The sequence below is a fragment of the Manduca sexta genome, chromosome 26 (assembly GCF_014839805.1).
Source record: "Manduca sexta isolate Smith_Timp_Sample1 chromosome 26, JHU_Msex_v1.0, whole genome shotgun sequence".
NCBI lineage: Eukaryota > Metazoa > Arthropoda > Insecta > Lepidoptera > Sphingidae > Manduca > Manduca sexta.
Window position 1 is genome coordinate 12,253,645 of NC_051140.1, and position 19,776 is coordinate 12,273,420.

The 19,776-nt window shown below is 39.6% G+C and overlaps 2 protein-coding genes across 2 annotated transcripts; both read right to left on the reverse strand.

The window, feature by feature from the left end:
* Positions 1 to 2,228: 2,228 nt before the first annotated feature.
* LOC119190705 lies at positions 2,229 to 4,600 on the reverse strand. Its single transcript, XM_037443132.1, has 4 exons — positions 3,858 to 4,600; positions 3,459 to 3,699; positions 3,153 to 3,344; positions 2,229 to 2,417 (listed from the first exon to the last, which is right to left on the reverse strand). The coding sequence occupies exons 1-4, from the start codon at positions 4,598 to 4,600 to the stop codon at positions 2,229 to 2,231; spliced, it is 1,365 nt and encodes a 454-aa protein (XP_037299029.1).
* A 4,894-nt stretch (positions 4,601 to 9,494) lies between these two features.
* Positions 9,495 to 19,642, reverse strand: LOC115451402 (endocuticle structural glycoprotein SgAbd-2). The gene is made up of 5 exons (XM_030179700.2): positions 19,554 to 19,642; positions 19,202 to 19,335; positions 18,608 to 18,671; positions 10,447 to 10,580; positions 9,495 to 9,776 (listed from the first exon to the last, which is right to left on the reverse strand). Exons 1-5 carry the CDS (start codon positions 19,560 to 19,562, stop codon positions 9,545 to 9,547), a joined length of 573 nt encoding a protein of 190 aa, XP_030035560.1. The 5' UTR covers positions 19,563 to 19,642; the 3' UTR covers positions 9,495 to 9,544.
* Positions 19,643 to 19,776: the final 134 nt, after the last annotated feature.

Genomic DNA, 19,776 nt, shown 5'->3' on the forward strand with positions numbered 1-19,776 from the left:
TTATGTGTTGTATTACAAAATTGTCTTACTAATATTACAATCTATGAACGCAGAAGCTTTTGAAAATATATGGGTGTTTGTTAGAAGTACACACAGAAACCGCTAGACAGATTTGAATAAATTTTAAAATAACAATATACATAATATAAGCTATCTATTCGAGAAATTAATTTGCTCCCGTAAGTTATATTTGAATTTTTTATAATGATTTTTGAAGAAATGCCGTCATTTTGGCATTTGGCAGGTTTGTCTAAAAAAGTCACAAAAGTTAAATGCAAAAATTGTGTATAAAAAATCTATTGGTCATGTCGCAACAATGGTTTGGCTATTTTTTCCTAAGAAAGAAGCCACAATACTTAAAGGCAACTAATATAGTTTGGTAGGTTTGCTGGTGTACTAGTCAATTTTGGTTGGTGTGCTTTGGGTAGAACATGGTAATCGGTGTTATCAGCGTAGTAGGCCACCTCGTATTCTACTCCGTCCGGTGCCACCCACAAGAACGTGCCTGATACTCTATAAAACACCTTGTTGCCAAAATATAGTAATCCCCTTCTTTGATACTGCTTTGTTCCGTCAGACAGCTCAAATCAGGAACATGAAAGAAGTACAAAGTTTACATTAACACTGCAATTGTTTACATCGTGTTAAGAAAAAAAATCCTTGGTCTACAACCGTCATTAATATAATTATGAACTCGTTCTTAGGCGCAAGAAAAACATCATTTAGTTTTTAACCAACTATCTAAAAACTTGGAGGCAAATACTCAATTCATGTGATTTTATGATTATTTTCTTAATATATCGTAGACTTCATTCAGATCACAGGCTACTGACGCGCGTCGAATGTTCCAGATCTTTTTCAAATTACCCAGAAAACCCTAAAACACGTTAAACCCGTCGAAAGCACGTGCTCAATTAAACGGTTGTATGGCAAATTAATTATTTTAAAGCACGCCTTAACGCGCGTTAGCAACTATTTGGCGCTAATAAAACATATGTTAAAACGCGCGTTAAGCTCTAAGCATAGCCTTAAGTTTTATATTTTAATTTATTTTAAATTTAAATAATTGATCAATAATTATATTTAAATTATTAAAGGCGAATCAATTAATCGAGAAAATGTATCTATACCTATTAAAGTAAAGCCAAGAGTGATTAACACGTTTGACGTGAACGAGTGTCTTTGCATAAATATGGCCTTTATGTTGCGCTTTATGCATCACAACATTATCTATTAATTTGAAATATCAAATAGCTAGTATAAAATGACAAAAGGTTACGAGTTTTTTTTTTAATACGATCTTTAACCTTTAACATAATTTACTTATTGTAGCATCGTTAAAACCCAGACAGTGTACAAGAAACGGGTTTTGTCAAATACCAGAAACTTTTACATACAATATTTTTTTTTTTATTACCTGACTTACGTTTGTTAGCCTGGCAGGGCCGGCTTATACAAACACACCGGTCTTGCGGGTGAGTGCTTTAGGCACTACGAGCCCTTAAGTGACCATGCTGAGGGCGACCCTCTAAAGGGTCACGGCCTCGGCTCAGGACGGCCACTGAGAGAAGATGTTTTGGGGACATCAACGATTATGGACAACGCGAAAGGTGCGCAAACGACCTAACTGTCTAACATGATTACATCGGCGCCCGGGCCGGAATTATCAGAAGGGTCAGGAGGACGGGGGACGCGGCGAGGTCCTCGACGGCGAGGACGGAGCAGCGGTCGTGTGGAGTGTTTGAGCTTTTTGAGCAGCTCGTGCTTTCGACGGATTGCCAGAGTTATATCGTCCTCTGGGTCTGATAGAACTGAACGCGGTCTTCTCCATTTCGCGCGATCGAATGGAGTGAATTTGGAATTTAATCTGATTAGCGGATTCGGGTGATTGACCGCCTTATCGAAATAGCGTCTGCTGGCCATGTGCATAAAGTGCCTGATGGTCGGCATATCGGTGTCCACGTGGAGGTTGCGATTGCGAACGTACCACGGGGCACCGAGTGCACGTCTGAGAAATTTGTTTTGTAACACCTGCAGATGCTTAAGTCGAGCAGGCGGTACATGCGCGAACGCGGGGGACGCGTACGTCATGATCGGTCTAACGCACGTAGTAAAGATCCTAATCTTGTTGCGATTAGACATCATACTATTTTCGTTCAAGAGCCATTGAAGCTGGCCCATCGCGAATGCGGCTCGCGCGCGTACCGCATTTACGTGTGGGACGAAGGTCAACCTCTGATCAAGGTACACACCCATTTGACCTTACTGGTCCAAGGGATGATCTGGCCAGACAATCTAACTGAAGCGTTAGGCGCTTCTTTCTGAAACTTCCTATAGAAAAGGATAGCTTGACTTTTGGAGGAGTTGACTGTGATGCGCCATTTGCGAAACCACTCGCCGAGTTGGTCGGCGGCGGCCTACAAAATGCGCATCACATGTTCCGGTTCTCTACGTGAAGCGTAGATCGCCGTGTCGTCCGCGAAGAGCGCCAGATGGGCGTCTTTGTATTTAGGAATGTCGCTAGTATATAGCGAGAAGAGAAAAGGTGATAGCGCGGAGCCTTGCTGGACTCCGGCCGAGATGGTATGACGAGTGGAAAGGGTGCCCTCGACGCGATATTTGAAACCGCGATTCGACAAAAATTCTCGTATGATGTGCACGAGCTGTGTGGGCACGTTGAGAGTGTACAGCTTGTACAACAAGCCGTTGTGCCACACTTTGTCGAATGCTTTCTCAACATGGAAGAAGAGAGCATCGGTATAAAATCCTAGCTTAAATTTAGAATAGACATGCTCCGTGATGCGGAGTATCTGATGCACGCAACTGTGCCTATTTCGGAAGCCAAACTGTTCCGGAGGGAGTAGATTGTGAGAATGAGCTACTATTTTGAGACGGTCGAGGACGATCCGCTCATAAAGTTTCCCTATCGTACTGAGAAGGCTAATGGGCCTATAAGAGGCCGGTTCTGACGCGGGTTTACCCGGCTTGTGAATACCTATCACGACTGCTTCTTTCCAGGCCTCAGGAAAGTAGCAGTTCTGGAATGCTGCATTGAGGATGTCAGCATGAATCTTGACCAGATGCCCCGGTAGCATTTTCAGTAACCTAGTGGGGATACCGTCAGCCTCGGGGGCTTTTCGCCTATTTAGTGCCTTGATCAGAGCGACGACTTCTTCAATCGTCACCGGCGCGAGGGAGTCGAGAGGCGCGTCGACGTCCGGGTCGATTGTTTGGAACGGTCGCGGAATAGGCGGTGGAAGGATCGCGTTCCTACTTTCGACGAATGTGTCTACCGCAACAAGATGATCGTGGTCTACGTGGGTAGATGCGAGCGAGCTTTGAGACTGCAGGGTGGAAGCTAATAATTCCGCTTTCTCGTCGTCGTCAAACGCGGGGCGTTGATTCGGACCACTGAGCGGAGGAAAAGAGGCCACATCCTTTCTCTTGAAAGAGCGGACCAGCTTCCAAAAAGCCGTGTGGGTCGGTTTGATTTCCGACAAGTGCTGTTCCCACCTCGAATCGACGGCCTCTTGTATGCGACGTCTGGCCTCACGTTGGAGGTAACGCGCAAGACGCCGTCGATCCGGGGAGGGATCAGATACGCAGGCTTTTAGTGCTGCGTTTCGCCTCCTCAGCACCCACCTCACGTCATCGGGCAGTTGTCCTTGCCCGTTGCCGGTCTCGGGCACCCTCTCGGAGCTTTCGCCCAAGACGTGGTGGAGATGGTTGGTGAAGGAGCGAATCGCGCCGGTCGTTTCCTCGCGAGTCACGATGTTGGGCGGAATAGAAGAGAGATCATTAGATGAAGTGTCGGCGAGTTTGGTGCTCAAGAGCCGCCAATTCGTCGACATTTTCACCTGATCGTTAGGACCTGTGTCAGAGGACCGTTATGGGGGGCTAGATCTAGGATCACAGGTCTGTGGTCAGAGTCTAACTCGTGTAACACTCGCAGGGAACGCACGTTGAGACACACGTTCCTTACGAGTGCTATATCTAAAATGTCTGGTCTGTAGCTATCGTCTATGAAGCTATAGTGGGTGGGTTCAGAAGGAACCAGAATACTCATGTCAATTTCGTCAAGACAGCTCTCGAGTGCCGCACCCCTACCATTGGTACAGTTGCAGTTCCAGAGAGTGTTCTTGGCGTTAAGGTCGCCCGCCAGAAGGACGGACTCCCCCATGCTGAGTAGGGTTACAAGTTCGTTGGAGTGAAGCTCCTTACTGGGTGAGAGATAGGCCGAGATCAAAGTGATCGGCGGGTGTCCTGTCATAGAAAGCCTGCACACCGAAGCCTCAATGTTGCTCACGCTTTCGGGGGGGTCGAGAGGTATGCAATGCAGGGACCTTTTGTAATAAATGAGAGTGCCTCCTTTAGGGCCTTTGGTGCGATCGTTTCGCACGAGATTAAAATTGGGAAGTTTGGGACTGCGTTGGGAGGGTTTTAGGAACGTTTCCTGGAGGAGGAAGACGTCCAATTTATGATCACGAACAAAATCCGAGAGTTTGGCTCGTTGGCCTCGTAAACCATTAAGGTTGAAAAAGCCCACTCTGAGGGAGCGGGGCTTGAGTCGCGATGGGTTATTTCCGTCTGGTGAAGCCATTACGGAGAGAAAATAGAGTCCAGCGTGAGCTGGAAGATGCGCTGTTGGGCGTTGTATATTTGGGCGAGAAGGTTGGAGTCCGAATGACTCAGTGCCTTCATTTTAGACGCGCAGTATGGATCAGCCCGTGAAGATGGATGATCTCTGGAGAAGCCAGAGAGAAGGCGAAATGAGGCGAAGAAGCCGCGCCGCTAGACGCCGGAGTCGCCGCCACCTGGGGTTTGGATGGTGAGGGAGCCTTCGACTTGACCAACTTGGAAGAGGTAGCCTTGGAGGTCGAGGGCGTTGGAACGGGAGCAGGATCAGAGGCCGCTGCTGCTGGTGTGGCCAGGGTGGCGGGAGATCCTCCGGGAGAACCACCGCCCTGGGCCTGGGAACGCGAGTCGGCGCGTACCGCGGTGGGAAACCACGGATTACGTACCGGGGCTGGGGCCAAAATGAATTTTTCGGCCTGAGGGGCCTTCGCCTTAGGGGCCTGATTGGCTCTAGGAGCCCTAAATTGGGACTTATACTTGGGTGCCCGTGGGCACCCCCGGTAATTGGCCGGATGGCCAGATTGCCGGCAGTTTGTGCACGAAGGCGGCTCCGTGCACTGAGACCTATTTTTGGGGCGTGGGCACTCTGACGTGCCGTGTTCGCCGAGGCACTTGACGCACCTGGCGGGGAGGCGACAGCCACGCGAACTGTGGCCGTATTTCTGGCAGTTGTGACACTGCGTGACCTCGTTTGTCTTATGTGGGGTCTCGACGGTGAAGCCGCCGAGGCCCGAGATATCGCGCATCTCGTACAAAGCTTTCACGTCATCGGGGGTGGCTAGGATAGCCAGGACCATCTCGTATTGGATGCCTGGTCGTGAAACACGCGATTTGCGGTGCATCCGGTGCACCTCTAGGGCTGTGATGCCCTTGGCCTTTAGTCCTTGTTGGACCTCTATTACATACAATATTTATTATTATCTTTTTATACGTGTTCGGCAAAGTCACCACTCTACAACTGATCGTAATAGTCCAATAGTCCGACTGACGAGAGATGATTACCCCTCGGCAGTCGGTCCGGTCAGCCTGGCGGTCGCCCGAAGGTCAACATCAAATCCGGGCGGCTCAACGCCGCGCCGGGTCGTAAGGCACGGCGACGCCAACATAACCGCTCGTCCCCCTCGAAGGCTGGGCGGTAGTAATAAGGTTCTTTCTTCATGAAACCAAAATATAGGGGTGCGTAAGGTACCTTTCATCCAGATGAAAGTACTGGTCCCGGAGGATAGAAATTGATTTACACAATGTACATTAACACTCTCCTTTACATGTTGTCATGCCTCTCTAGAGGGACCCTCCCCCCTCAAGTTGAAAAGCAACGAGACTTTTAACAATACATCGATGAAAACTGTATTTAATTCCATGCACTAGGTTTTGCATGATGCGTATACAAAAATACAGATAGACAAAAATTCTAAAAGTATTTTTTTAGTTTCTGCGTCTGCAATAAAGACCTCTACACTAGTTCTTCTCCAATATCTATAATACAGAGCACCAGCCTATTACAATTGTGTTACATGTAAAAATGCCAGCAACAAAAAAAAAAAACTATTTTGCTTTTTTTTATATGGGTTGAAAGAAGTTTTGTAGTGAGTTGTGGATTAGATAAATACTCAAAAGTCAACTATTTCAGCTGTTATCGGAACTTTTTTGGAAGTTAAATGGCAACTAAAAGTCCATAAGCCTCAGAACTTATAAGCACTCTAGATTTTACACCGCAAAAGTGACATAGTATTCGTACCAACACATATTCATACTCTATTTAGTAGTGAAATAAGAAAATATGATAAAGTAGAAAAGTAAATTAAAATGAATGGATATGTGTTTAATTTACCTCAAATCGAATATGTTAACATAAAATAAAAAAATAATAATAAGTGTATATATTAAACAAAAATCGTCATTTGATTTGTAAATGAAATCTTTACTGTTTTACAAAACACAACGGGAGCGAGAATAAATAAAATCTCTGAAGACGTTTTAAACTGCCACATCAGAGTCGAATTTTTTTCCTTGTAAAAATGTATCCAACTTAGGGAAAAAGTTGTAATGTATTGGAGCAAGGTCCGGGGAGTTCGGTGGTGGATGTCACAAACGTTTTAATTGCAGCTCCTCTAGTTTAGCGGCCTTCTGTAACGAATAGTATGGTCTAGCGTTGTCATGAAGCAGCAGTGGCCTAGAATGATTGACTAGCCTCGGTTATTTAGGTGCTAGTTCCTCTTGATGGAGGAACTTGCACAGGTTTGCAGTTGTTGACAAAAGATATCTGCCGTAATCTTTGGCCTGATTTTAGAAAGCTGTAGTGAATGACACCAGCACTAGTCCACCAAACACTCACAAGTAATTTTTATTTGAGTTAATTTTTACTTGGGGCAGGATTTGGTTGGTTCTTCAGGATTCTGTCACGGCGACGAGCGGTTCTGATTATCGTACAGGATTCACTTTTCATCACAGGTAATGATTCGATTTAAAATCCCTCCACTATTGTGTCGGTTGAGCAATGTAACGCAGCATTCGACGCGTGTTTGCTGGTTTGATATTCAATTCGTGCGGTACCCAACTTTCCCACCTTTCAAGCTTTTTTACTTCCCGATTTGTTTCAAGCGGATTAAAACAGTTTTATCTCTCATACAGAATCCTGCAGCTAACTTTGAAGTGGTTTGTGTTGGATCCGCTATCACAATAGCCTTTAATTCATAATTATGCACCTTGGTGTCCGATCGTCCATGCGGCTTGTTCTGAACGCCGAAATTTCCAGAACGAAAACGTTGGAACCAAACACGTGCTTACTGTGTTTTCTTTTGCGACACCAGCGCCACACATCATGATCACACGTACACATCGTTAATCCTTCAAGCTGTTTCTACAGCACTGGTGCCATAGTGGAACTCATATTCATCAATATAGCGATATTTCGTTTTCCATTGTGCGATATGAAAGATGCCAAAAAAAAGGATCGGGAAAAAACACATAAATGCCTATTTTCGCAACCCAAATTTAACGATCCAGAGCACGCATCGCAGGTCAGAATGAGTCGAATGGTGCCCTTTTAAATCGTTATGAAATGTGACAGGGGTTGATTTGGGCGTTAAATTGGCTTGTGTAATTGTTTAGATTGCCAAAGCGACCATTGTCGAAAGCGTTGAATTGGTCAATTTCCAGAGCAATAGTGGCGCCATCTATCATTTCATCGAGGAAGTATTAGAAAAGGAGGGAGGTTGACAGCTGTCAAGGACCGGCCGAATGACGAGGGCTCAGTCTTGTTCCGACGCCCGAACCGATCATATTGTGTATTCCGCTAGTGTCTCTATGCAGTAAATTGTTAATGAAGTAAATAAGTGGTTCAATAACTGAATAACTGCCTGAATAAATAAAGATAGACTGGTGATGCTTCACAGGTCATGTAAAAAGTATTTTTTTTTTACTTCGACATATCTTTTAACATTAATTAAGTACCTATTATATTACTTATGCTTCACCTTATTTCAGAACATAATATTATGCAGGAGGTAGACAAGTACCAGGACCTCATAATAAATATTATTATTCTAACACAATACCACGATTATCTTACTAATATTATAATCTAAGAATGAGAAAGTGTTTGAACATTTTTTGAGTGTTTGTTAGAAGTAAACGCAAAAACCGCTAGACGGATTTGAATAAAGTTTAGCACATCCACACAGAGACACCATGTCGTGAAATAACATAATATAAGCTACTTTTTATCCTAGAAACTAATTTGCACCGTATGATATATTTGATTTATTTATAATGATGTTAAGGGATACCGTCTTTTCAACATGAGACAGTTTAACCTCTCTTTCTTCTTTTAAAAATGGCTCCACCGTTTCATCAGTGATTTTGCTAATGTCGAGTGGCTAGGAGTTTAAAATATTGACGAAAATTTATTAAAATAACTTTCGACCCTAAAAAGGCACTAACGACAAAGAGTAATAGGGATAACACATATGACATTAGTGTAGACTGTAGAACCAAGTACACGCAATTACAGGAGTGGACAGCATAAATAAGAAAATAAACACGAAATAACTAGGAACATAGATTTTTTTTTTTTTAATATTATATTTGGGATTTGGCCCGAGGTTGTCGAAGGTTGTTGACGTGTTCTTGACGGTCTCGGTAAAGTTATTGTCTTTCCATTTTCTATCCACTTTTTTTTTCTTTTTTGTTCGCTTCATTTGGTAAGTCACCTTTTGAATATTTCCTTGTTATTTGTTTGTTTGTCCCCTTTCTAATATGGAAGTTTGTGAGGAACAGCCTCCTGATCGAGAGGGGAGGTGGGCAGCCCTGGGAAACCCTGCGATCGTTGCTTCCATATCCTCTAAAACACTTGTTAAGAAAGCTTCTAGACGACCAAATAAAGATTTTGGTATATCTAATATTACTTCAAAAAAGAACATCTCACCCGCTTTGTCTATCAAAGTTTGTTATAATATTCCACGAATTCAATGACATTTTTTTTATTCTAATTTAGATGAATCTGACTCCTTCATTTAGCCTCTTAAGTTGGTTAGAATATTGTTTTAAGAAAATTTCCGTGATATTGTTCAGAGGAACCTTAAACCGATGGGTCGTGGTAAGATTTCGGCTCTGTTCAACTCTGCTGAATCGGCCAATGATTTGATGAACTCCCAGTTAATCTCCGTTAACAAATGAACTGCCTAAATTCCAAAATACCATATATCGCGTATGGGTATTGTCAAAAACATTCCTACGGATTGGTCTATGGACGAATTTATATCGGGGTTGCCCTAACCACTGTGGTAAAGTTATTAAAGTCCATTATCTTAATGAATGTTTAGCCTCAAAAACGGCCACATAAAATTAAAATTCAAAAATTGTGTAGAAAAAATCTATTGGTTAGGTTGCAACAATGGTTTAGCTATTTTTAACCTAAAGAAGAAGCCACGATATCATAAGGTGCACCAATTGCTCTATCTAGTCCAACGTTGGGTGATATAATATGGTAACCAGTGTCATCAGCGTAGTAGGCCACCTCGTATTCTACTCCGTCTGGTGCCACCCACGAGAATGTGCCTGATACTCTATAAATCACCTTGTTGCCAAGATTCTGTAATCCCCCTCTTTGATGCTGCTTCGTTCCGTCAGACAGCTCAAATCTGGAACATGAAAAAAGAACAAAGTTTATATTAGCACTGCTGTTTTTTACATTTTATTAGTATTAACTGGCTTTAGATCTCTCATATGTGAGAGACCGCCTGGGTAGGTACCTACCCACCACAATATACCACCGCAATATCTATTTCTGCCGCCAAGTAGCAGTGTTTTGTGTTCCGGTTTAAAGGACATTATAGCCAGTGTAACTACTGGACATAATAAGACACACATGTCTCAGGATAGCGAGCGCAGCGGAATGCCAAAGATTACTTTGTAATTCAATGTGTTGAATGATTTTTTTACTGTTTATGGGCGGTCGTATCGCTTACTATCAGTCGAACGGCAAGTCGTCTTGTTATGCAAACCAATAATAAGAAAAATGAAAAAAATATGTACTAAAATTATTAATTATAATTAGACTTCAATTCTCTCATTGCACATGTATATTCGTAGAAAAATCTAGCCTACCGGAATATTTATTATATAATACTTACACAATCGCCTTTACTGTCAAAAATTTATCAGATCTCAATTAAAACCAAGCACTAGGAGGCTATCTACAAATTAACGTAATGTACCTCTACGTACACGATATTAGAAAATATAAAAAAAAATATGCGATTCTAATTATGAAAATTCCTTCTAATATTGAATATGCGCTATATATTTTACCCGTATTTGTATTTTACATTCTCGAAGATTTTGTTTTCATACTTCACCAGTTGCACATTGTCGGCATTATAAGGTTTGTTTGTAACAGGTGCTGCGAATACTACCGACGCTATGCACCATAGTAGTAGCGGCACCTGAAACCATTATAATAACTATTCACTACCATGACCTGTTAACACAACCATTTGTACATTCTAATTGGGAGTGGAACCGTTTGCAGAGACGAAGGTCATGGGTTCGAACTTAGCACTCGAGCGACGCACGTCCAACCGCTTCTAAACTGAAGAAAAACATCGCGATCTACTCGGCACACTTAAAGACTATAAAAAATATAAAACTCACTAATCTCATGTTTGGATGTAATGTTACCTCGATGGAGGAATATTGGCGAATGGTCTCACGAAATACACAATATCTCGCTTATATTCTATATCAAGACTTATTATGTAGGTACTACGTATTATTATATCTAAACATTTAAATAGGAACTTGAGAACCAGTTTAGATGATCCGGCTTAATTCATAAAGTAGATTTATTATTTTAATGATTCGTGAAATCATGGAAAATCTACATTACTCTATAGTATTTGGAAATATTTAATTACTGGGCATTATAATATTTTTTAAACATCGAAATAAAAGTAGTTTGGTATTTGGTTTTTTGCATTTAAATTTTCTCCCGACGCGACGTTTCGAATATTTTACCACCTTTATGGTCAGGTAATATTTATTAATGGTATGATATGTATTATTCTATTTTTTTTCAGTACATTAGAACTTAGGTACTTCAAAAATATGATCAGTATTATAAAAGTGGACTTTAAGTAATATGTTAAAAATATATAAACTATTTATTTAAAGAAACATGATTTTTGTTATCTTACATTAAAAGTCTTCTTACGACAGTGGAGCGAATTAATATTAGGTATAATTTATAATAATACAGGGTATTCCCAGTGGCTTTGGGCGCTTAAAAGCCTTTGCCGGTACAGTAGTTACTAAGTTACTGAAGCACATGTTGCCATATGTGTGATGCCAGTGCCATCTGTTTGATAATTTAAGTTAGGAACATGGCAGAATAGAAATATTTCTTACGGGAGTTAACTACCCGTAAAAAGTAGCCTATAATTTGTTAATCCAGGACACAGTCTGTTCGAGGGTCTTTCATCCAAATCCGTTCAGTACATTCTTCATGTACTTCTAATAATAACCATTTTTTTACAAACTTTCGCATATTTGATATTATAATAAAATAATAGTAATAATGGGGCCTTCCGCAAGCTATTAGGTAAAGATGCGTACGAACAATTGCAATAACTGCATGTAAGTGGTGCGCGTGCCGCAAAACTACTTATATTAAGTTAATTTAGCATACCTTGTATAGGTACCTAAGATATTTTTCATACTTCTGTACAGACCGAAAACTATATAAATTAAGCTATGTCCTATGTGTAATTTTTACAGCCATGTTAAGTTAAACAAACTTAGCTTAATCCTTGGTCTGCAACCGGCATTAACATAATTATGAACTCATCCTTATGCGCAAGAAAAACTAATAACATTTAATTTTTAACCAACTACCTAAAATAAGAAGGTAAATCGACGGTCCCTACGTAAAGTATCGAATCTGCAAAATTGCATTTTACAGATTAAATACTTTGCATAGGGACCGTCGATATTTAGACGGTCCTTATTAAAATGAAATGCATTTATTTAAGACAATAAGGATCGAAGTGCTTATCGCCATAGTAATATAAACAAGCGATGTATATTCGACGGTCCCTAGGTAAAGTATTGAACCTGCAAAATGCAATTTGCAGATTCGATACTTTACGTAGGGACCGTCGAAATACTCAATTCGAGTGATTTTATGATTTTTTTAAATAAGTATATCGTAGGCTCCGTTCAGATGAAAGGCTTCTGACGCGCGTCGAACGTGCGCTAATCTAAATATAGCGCAGAAATAACGTGCGCCTCTCAGGCCTTGAGCGTTCGCTGTCTCATTTTAGTTCCAGTTCTAACCTAATAATTAAGAACTTATTTTTATCTTTGTCATCTTCTTTACGGAATATAAGAACGAGTTCTTCCTAAATCCGTCTCCTTAAATCTTATTTGGATAGTCACTACTTGTCTGCTGCCGTATAACGAGGCGTTTTTCAACTTTATCTATGAATACCTCTCTATTAAAAGCTTCTGTAACCATTCCAGATCTTTTTTAAATCACCCAGTAAACCCTAGAACACGTTTAACCCATCGAAAGCACGCGCTCAATTGAACGGCTGCATGGCGAATTAAAGAGAAAGTTTAAGTAGAAAATTAGACAGAAACTACACATACAATTATTAATATAATAACTTACCTGGAACTTCACATATAATAACTTACCTGGTATCAGCACGGTAGCAAACATCTTCGTTCCGCTTCCTTAAATATGATAAAAATTGCACCACATACCTCGGCTCGATATCGAGGCTGTTTCAAGTTTGCTGCGGCAAGTATATGGAATGATCTTCCTCCGCCGCTTCGGCTTAAAGGAAGTGTAGGTAGTTTTAAAAATAAATATAAATCAGCTCTGTTAAAGAAACAACTTGCCGCTGAAAACGTGAAACACTCGTACCTGAAAAACCTAAGCCTAAAGCCATACCTTCAAGCAGTAGTAAATAAAAAACGGAATTAATTATTATAATATATAGAGAAACCAAAAGTTACCATGCTTTTTACACACATACACACTTTCACACACACACACATACACACACACACACACACACACACACACACACACACACACACACACACACACGCACACACATGTACACACACTATTGTTCTTTTCAAATGATAATTTTAATACGAATGAGATTATGGATTTATGTTTGTTAAAGATAATTTTAACTGATATTATTAGACCTAAGCAGTTTAAAAACGAATGGAGGAGCAGTTAGTCCTAACCCCGCCTAACACCAAAGGGGCCAGGAGTGGCTGAAAACCAGTGCTGGCTGAGTTTCACAGCTCAGACAGCAGTTAGCTGAGCCACTTCCTTTTGCCATTTTTATTTGTAAGATTGTTTTGTTTTTATTTTTTTAATTTCTGTAATAGTTTTAATTTTGGCAATAAACGTTTTTTATTATTATTATTATTATCTTTTTTTTATTTAAACATTCTCGAAGTATTGAAGATACTTCGGTGGTACAATATAACCCACGGGCCTAAGCCAAGTGTGCTGTATGTTCTGGTATTGTTTGGGTGGCGGAATATTCTTGTAAGAATTTCCTAACTATACGACATGTATTTAATATTACGGCTTTCTGCATTGTAATATAGGTATTTTCTGGTAGATTAATTACGTTAAGAGAATGTAACAAGTATTTTGGTATGACGCCTGTGCTAGAGAGCACCAACGGCACGATGTAAACTCTATCCATTTTCCAGATTCTATGAACTTCTTCTTTCAGCTCTGTATATTTGTGTATTTTTTCTGTTATAGTTTTTTGTATGTTATGAGTATTTGGTACCGCTATGTCAATTATATATATTTCTTTCTTAACTTTATCTATGAGTGTGATGTCAGGTCTGTTATTATGTATAGTTTTGTCTGTCAATATAGCGCGATCAAAGTACATCCTGTAGTTGGTATTTTCTAGCACTGGTTTTGGTGTGTATTAATAATATGGCATAAGCTTATTAGGTATTAATTTAGGTTTTATTGCAAGTTTTTGGTGTATAATGTGAACTACTTGGTTGTGTCGGTGGGTATAATCAGTTTGTGTTAGGGTCGGACAGGCACCAGTAATGTGTTGGATCGTTTCAGGGTGACGGTGACACTTCCTACATTTATCATTGTGGGTGTTTGGGTCTTTCACGATATATTTTTTATAGTTGTTGGTATTAATTACTTGGTCTTGAATCGCAATAATGAAACCTTCCGTTTCTGGGAATAAAGATCCTAACTTCAACCACTTATTTGAGGCTTCCATGTCATTATGGGCCTGTTCCAGGTCGTGAAGTGTCTACCATGTAACTCCTTCCTACGCCAAGTATTATTATTATCTTTTTATACGTGTTCGGCAAAGTGACCCCACTGCGTCTGATGGTAAGTAAAGTGGAGTCTAATAGAATGTTGAATGATGAGAGATGCTTACTCCTCGGCACTCGGCACAATTATGCCGGTCTAGTAGAACCGGGTATTAAGGCTCGACCGAGACGGGTTTTTCAATCTCGGCCGGGACCGAGACCGAGAGTGAAATAAAATCTCGGCCGAGACCGAGAACCGAGACCGAGAATAGACAAACCGTGAATAAACTATAAAAATGTTGTTAACTGTTTACTACTGTAGGCACTTTTTTATAAAAAAACGCTTTAACAATCAAAGCCAAATAACATAATGTAGTACTTACAACAAAAAAAAATTTCGGCCTTTTCACCCTTCAAAGAGTGTCTCCTTTCATCGTACAAGTAATAACTCAGCAAAACAATACTTAAAAGTACTTACATTTATACAATTTATACGATGTATTAAATAAAATATTGAATCCCACTGCTGGGAACATCTCTCCTCTACTAGTGAGAGGCTTTAGGCATTCACCAAGCTGGTCTAGGGTGGGCTTGTTACTTACTTTTATTAACTACAAAATTTAAACTAATTTCTATTTACAACAATGGCTAAATAAACAATGAACGAACGGCGTGAAGGCGGCCGCAGTTCACCAACTGGGACTCCAACCAATCACAACGCAGACTGCCTACTCACTCACTCATACCGAGCGACGAATATGGCCGCGTGCTGATTTGAATCTCATTCTGTTCCGTACAAAGTTACATCTCGGTCTTTGCCGAGAATCTCGGCGGTTTTTAGCCGAGAACCGAGACAAATTTCTCGGTTGGATTTATAGCCGAGAATGCCGAGACCGAGACCGAGACCGAGACCCAGATCTCGGTCGAGCCTTACCGGGTATGTATACACATGATGATCCCGGAACGCATTTACGTGGGCCACTATGGCGGGTTTTAACACTTTGTGTATGTACGGTGGTTGCTATTCGAGCGGATATTAAATACAGGATAATTTTGTAACCGAAGACTTAAATTTAACTGCGAATAAGTCATGTTGAAAAAAACAGTTTACAATAAGGTACTCTAACCATAGGTCTAAAATACAAAAAATAATTTTTCAAACATAATAAATATTAAAATAGTACTTTCATTTTTACACAGCCTTTTGCCACTACTACTATACTAGAATTCATCGAAGCGGCAACATCGCACACAAATATTGGTATTATGCTCATGCACACGATCAGGTGATGCACACTCGGAGCGCAAAGGTAGTAAGTAAGTAATACTATATTGCTGTGAACTAATACGTACGTAGACTTTTCATTAATAATATATCATAAATCATGAATCATTACTTATTTTATTTTGTAATACAAGTCTATGTTAAATCTATTAGAAAATCATGTAATAAAAAATAAACTTATATCAATTTTTTTTAAAATCTGTGTCGTTTTAGTAAACTTTTTGTTTAAAGTGTTTATACTGACAGCACTGTGTGTTTAGGCGAGAAAGATTACGACTATTGCAATGTATAAGTGTGATCATCGTGTCACTTTCGCACGCTATTCCGACTCGGGCAAAGACTCGGACGTGTTATCATAGTGTACCTATTGAGCGAATAAATGGTACAGAAAGCATATAGCGTTCGGTAACGTCTACGTAGTCTTCTTTTAGATATTATTACCATCTGAAATATTAATGTTGGTATGAAAATAAATGTCGGACTATTATGTAGAATCTAAAAAAATACGATACCAATAGATTTAAATCTTGTACGTTTAGAAATGATGTAGGTACCTTTTTTGGTAAGAAAACTAATTTATTAACGACAATAAAGTTTATGATTGACAAAATAATCAATACTTTAAAGGCAACAGCACATACAAAAATACTTAATTCCTCTTCATACACTTGCATGACGATATTTATTTATTTGATGTTGTTTTATTATCACTTATTATTTAGGGACTGTTTTTGTAGTATTTTGCGTATCTTATTTAAAATTCTACGACTCAATAAACTGCTGCAACTATATCAGTGAACCTATTGAGAGTTCATTTAGAAGCTCTCCTTCTTAACCCTATAGGTTCGGTGACAATAACATAAGCGGGGACGTAGTTTATTCAATAAAGCTAAGTGCGCTAAGAGACAGCGTGATCAAAATCCCATACATTTAAAATCGTGATTTTTGGCAAAAATATTCATTATTCATGAATAATTCTTTGCACGGCAGAGGTCACCACGAACCGGTGGTTTCATTTAGTAACGCAATGACGAAGACCCTGTATATCCTTCCACCGGCAAATAAGTTTTGCTTACGGCTCCGTCCCCGTGAAAAGTTTTTACAGCTACAAAAATGCTCCTCAATTACTGTAACAATCCATATATAATGTACGACGGTAATGCCATCTTTTCAATAAAAAAAAACAGATGAATATCAATTATTTTCTTTGGGAGCACATTAACGGCTTAAAATGGAGTTAGCCTATGTGTAAATTCAGGAAATAGTCTATAAGTATGCCATTTTTTTTTAAATTTATTCAACTTTTTTTATTTTTACTTCTAAGAAGGATAAATTACAAAGACCAAAAAATTTCATACACTTTTGATTTTATAATATAAGTTTAAATTTCCATTCGATCACCCTGACAGAACATCACTCAAGCAATCCAATACACAATACACACTCAGGAAATAAACACCAACATACATACCCAGAATAAAGCTCTCCTAATCGACTCGTAATAGATTCACCATTATTTATTCGAAACGAAAATGCAGGCAATGTCAATTTACATAAATCGCTTTTGATAAAAATATATTATGTATGTACAAACCGAAACATCCTTAAAATAATTAGAAGAAGAAGAAGCTCATAAGCTCAGAAACCCCTCGCACAGAAGGACGCCCTTGGCGTCTACAGCAGCATAAGGCCAACTATACACTGCCGTTCATTCCGGGGGTCAACCAAAAAATGTGCAAAAATGCACAAAAATGCACTAGGGCGGACCTCCCCCTGCTACCCGCCGACGACCCCGTTCGTGGCCACTATTAGTCGCCTCTTACGACAGGCCGGAGATACCGTGGTGAAATTCTCCAAACGCCCCCATTCCACAGCGCGGGAGACGCCGGTCAGTCGTCCACCCAGCCCGGCGCGTCGTTCGATTCCTCTGACGGCGGGAGGGATCCTGCCTCTCTCGATAAAGATATTATAGACCTGAGTATTTGATATAAATTTCAATTTAATACCTCTACGCATTCATGAGGAAAAGGGTAGTAACTTTAAAATTATAAAAAATATTTTTATTATATGATGTAACTAAAATTTATGGTTATCGCAATTTTTCTTTTATATGTACTATAAGACGTTGCTTCGTACCAAATTTCAGTGATCCTATTAAGATTCCGTTTTTCCTTTCGAGGTATGGAACCCTAAAAAGTTGCGAATTGAGATAAACATTTTTTTAATACATTCGCTATCGTATCTTTTAACATTAATTAAGTACCTATTATTTTATTTACGCTTCACCTTATTTCAGAACATAATATTATGCAGGAGGTAGACAAGTACCAGGAGATCATAATAAATATTATTATTCTGTAACAATACTATGGTTATCTTACTAATATTATCATCTAAGAATGAGAAAGTTTTTTAACATTTTTGAGTGTTTGTTAGAAATAAACGCAGCAACCACTAGACGGACTTGAATACATTTTGGTACAGCCACAAGGAGAGACCAAGTCGTGAATAAACATAATATAAGTTACTTTTTATTCTAGAAAATAATTTGCTCCCGTAAGGAATATTTGAGTTTATTATAATAATTTTAAAAGAGATGCCGTCTTTTCATCACGTGACAGTTTTGCAAAAACTGTCCTAAAAAGTTAAAATTCAAAAACATTGTGTAGAAAACATCTATGGACTAGGCTATTTTTATCCTAAGGAAGAAGCTAGGATATCATAAGGTGCACCACTAAATGATTTCTTGATTCCTACGTTAGGTAGTATATGGTAACCGGTGTCATCAGCATAATAGGCCACCTTGTACTCTACTCCGTCCGGTGCCACCCACGAGAACGTGCCTGATACTATATAAATCACCTTGTTGTCAAGATTCTGTAATCCCCCTTTTTGCTTCTGCTTCGTTCCGTCAGACAGCTCAAATCTGGAACATGAAAGAAGTACAAAGTTTACATTAGCATTGCTTTTGTTTACATTATGTTAAGAAAATTTAATCGGTATCCAATTTTGTAACTACAGGATTGTCAAACTCGGCATTCCGAGATAGACAACTCCGGTCTTTAAGCGGGTTATTACAAAAAATAAAGGCAAATCAGTGTTTTTACGTTTTATAAGTATTTATACTAAAGTTGATAATTAAAATTAGACTTCAATTCTCTCATTGCACTCGTAAACTTGTAAAAAAAAATATACCACCTGAATATTTGTATTGTAAAGTACTTACACAATTGCCTTTACTGTTAAACATTTATCAGATCTCAATTAAAACTAAGCACTAGGAGGCTATCTACAAACAAACATAATCTACTTCTACGTACACGATATTAAGTCACTCTGTTTTCAATAGTCATGTAAATACAAAAATACTCTATTACTAAAAGAACCATTAACAAATGTTATACGATTCCAATCATGCGAATTCTTTTTAAATTGAATATGCGCTATATATTTTACCCGTATCTATATTTTCCATCCTCGAAGATTTCGTTTTCATACTTCACCAGTTGCACATTGTCTGGATTATAAGGTTTGTTTGTAACAGGTGCTGCGAATACTACCGACGCTATGCACCATAATAGTAGCGGCACCTGAAACCATTATAATCACTATTCACTACCATGACCTGTTAACACAACCGTTTGAACATAACTAGTTAGTATTGCCTAGTTGGGAGTGAAACCGTTTACTGAGACGAAGGTCGTACGAAGTCAGCACTTAAGTGACGCACGTCCGACCGCTTCTACACTGAAGAAAAACATCGCGATCTACTCGGCACACTTAAAAACTATAATAACAACCAACCCACCAATCTCATATTTGGATGTAGTGTTTCCTCGATGGAGGAATATTGGCGAATGACCTCACGAAATACGCAATATCTCGCTTATATTCTATATCAAAACGTATTATGTAGATACTACGCATCATTATATCTAAGCACTAGCTTTTGCCCGCGGCTCCGCCCGCGTTATAAAGTTTTTCAGGCTAAAGTTTTCCGTTATAAAAGTAGTAGTTTCCCGGGAGCCTAT

Excerpts from the sequence above, each read along its gene's own strand:
- LOC119190705 (XM_037443132.1), bottom strand. The coding sequence starts at position 4,600 with ATGGCTTCACCAGACGGAAATAACCCATCGCGACTCAAGCCCCGCTCC. Across the intron at positions 3,700-3,857 it reads ACACAGGTCCTAACGATCAG|CTCCGAGAGGGTGCCCGAGA; the intron begins GTGAAAATGTCG and ends CTTGGGCGAAAG. Across the intron at positions 3,345-3,458 it reads ACACGGCTTTTTGGAAGCTG|TCTCAAAGCTCGCTCGCATC; the intron begins GTCCGCTCTTTC and ends TCCACCCTGCAG.
- LOC115451402 (XM_030179700.2), bottom strand. Across the intron at positions 18,672-19,201 it reads GATGGAAAATATAGATACGG|ATTTGAGCTGTCTGACGGAA; the intron begins GTAAAATATATA and ends TTCATGTTCCAG. Across the intron at positions 10,581-18,607 it reads TACAGAATCTTGACAACAAG|GTGCCGCTACTACTATGGTG; the intron begins GTGATTTATATA and ends TAATGGTTTCAG.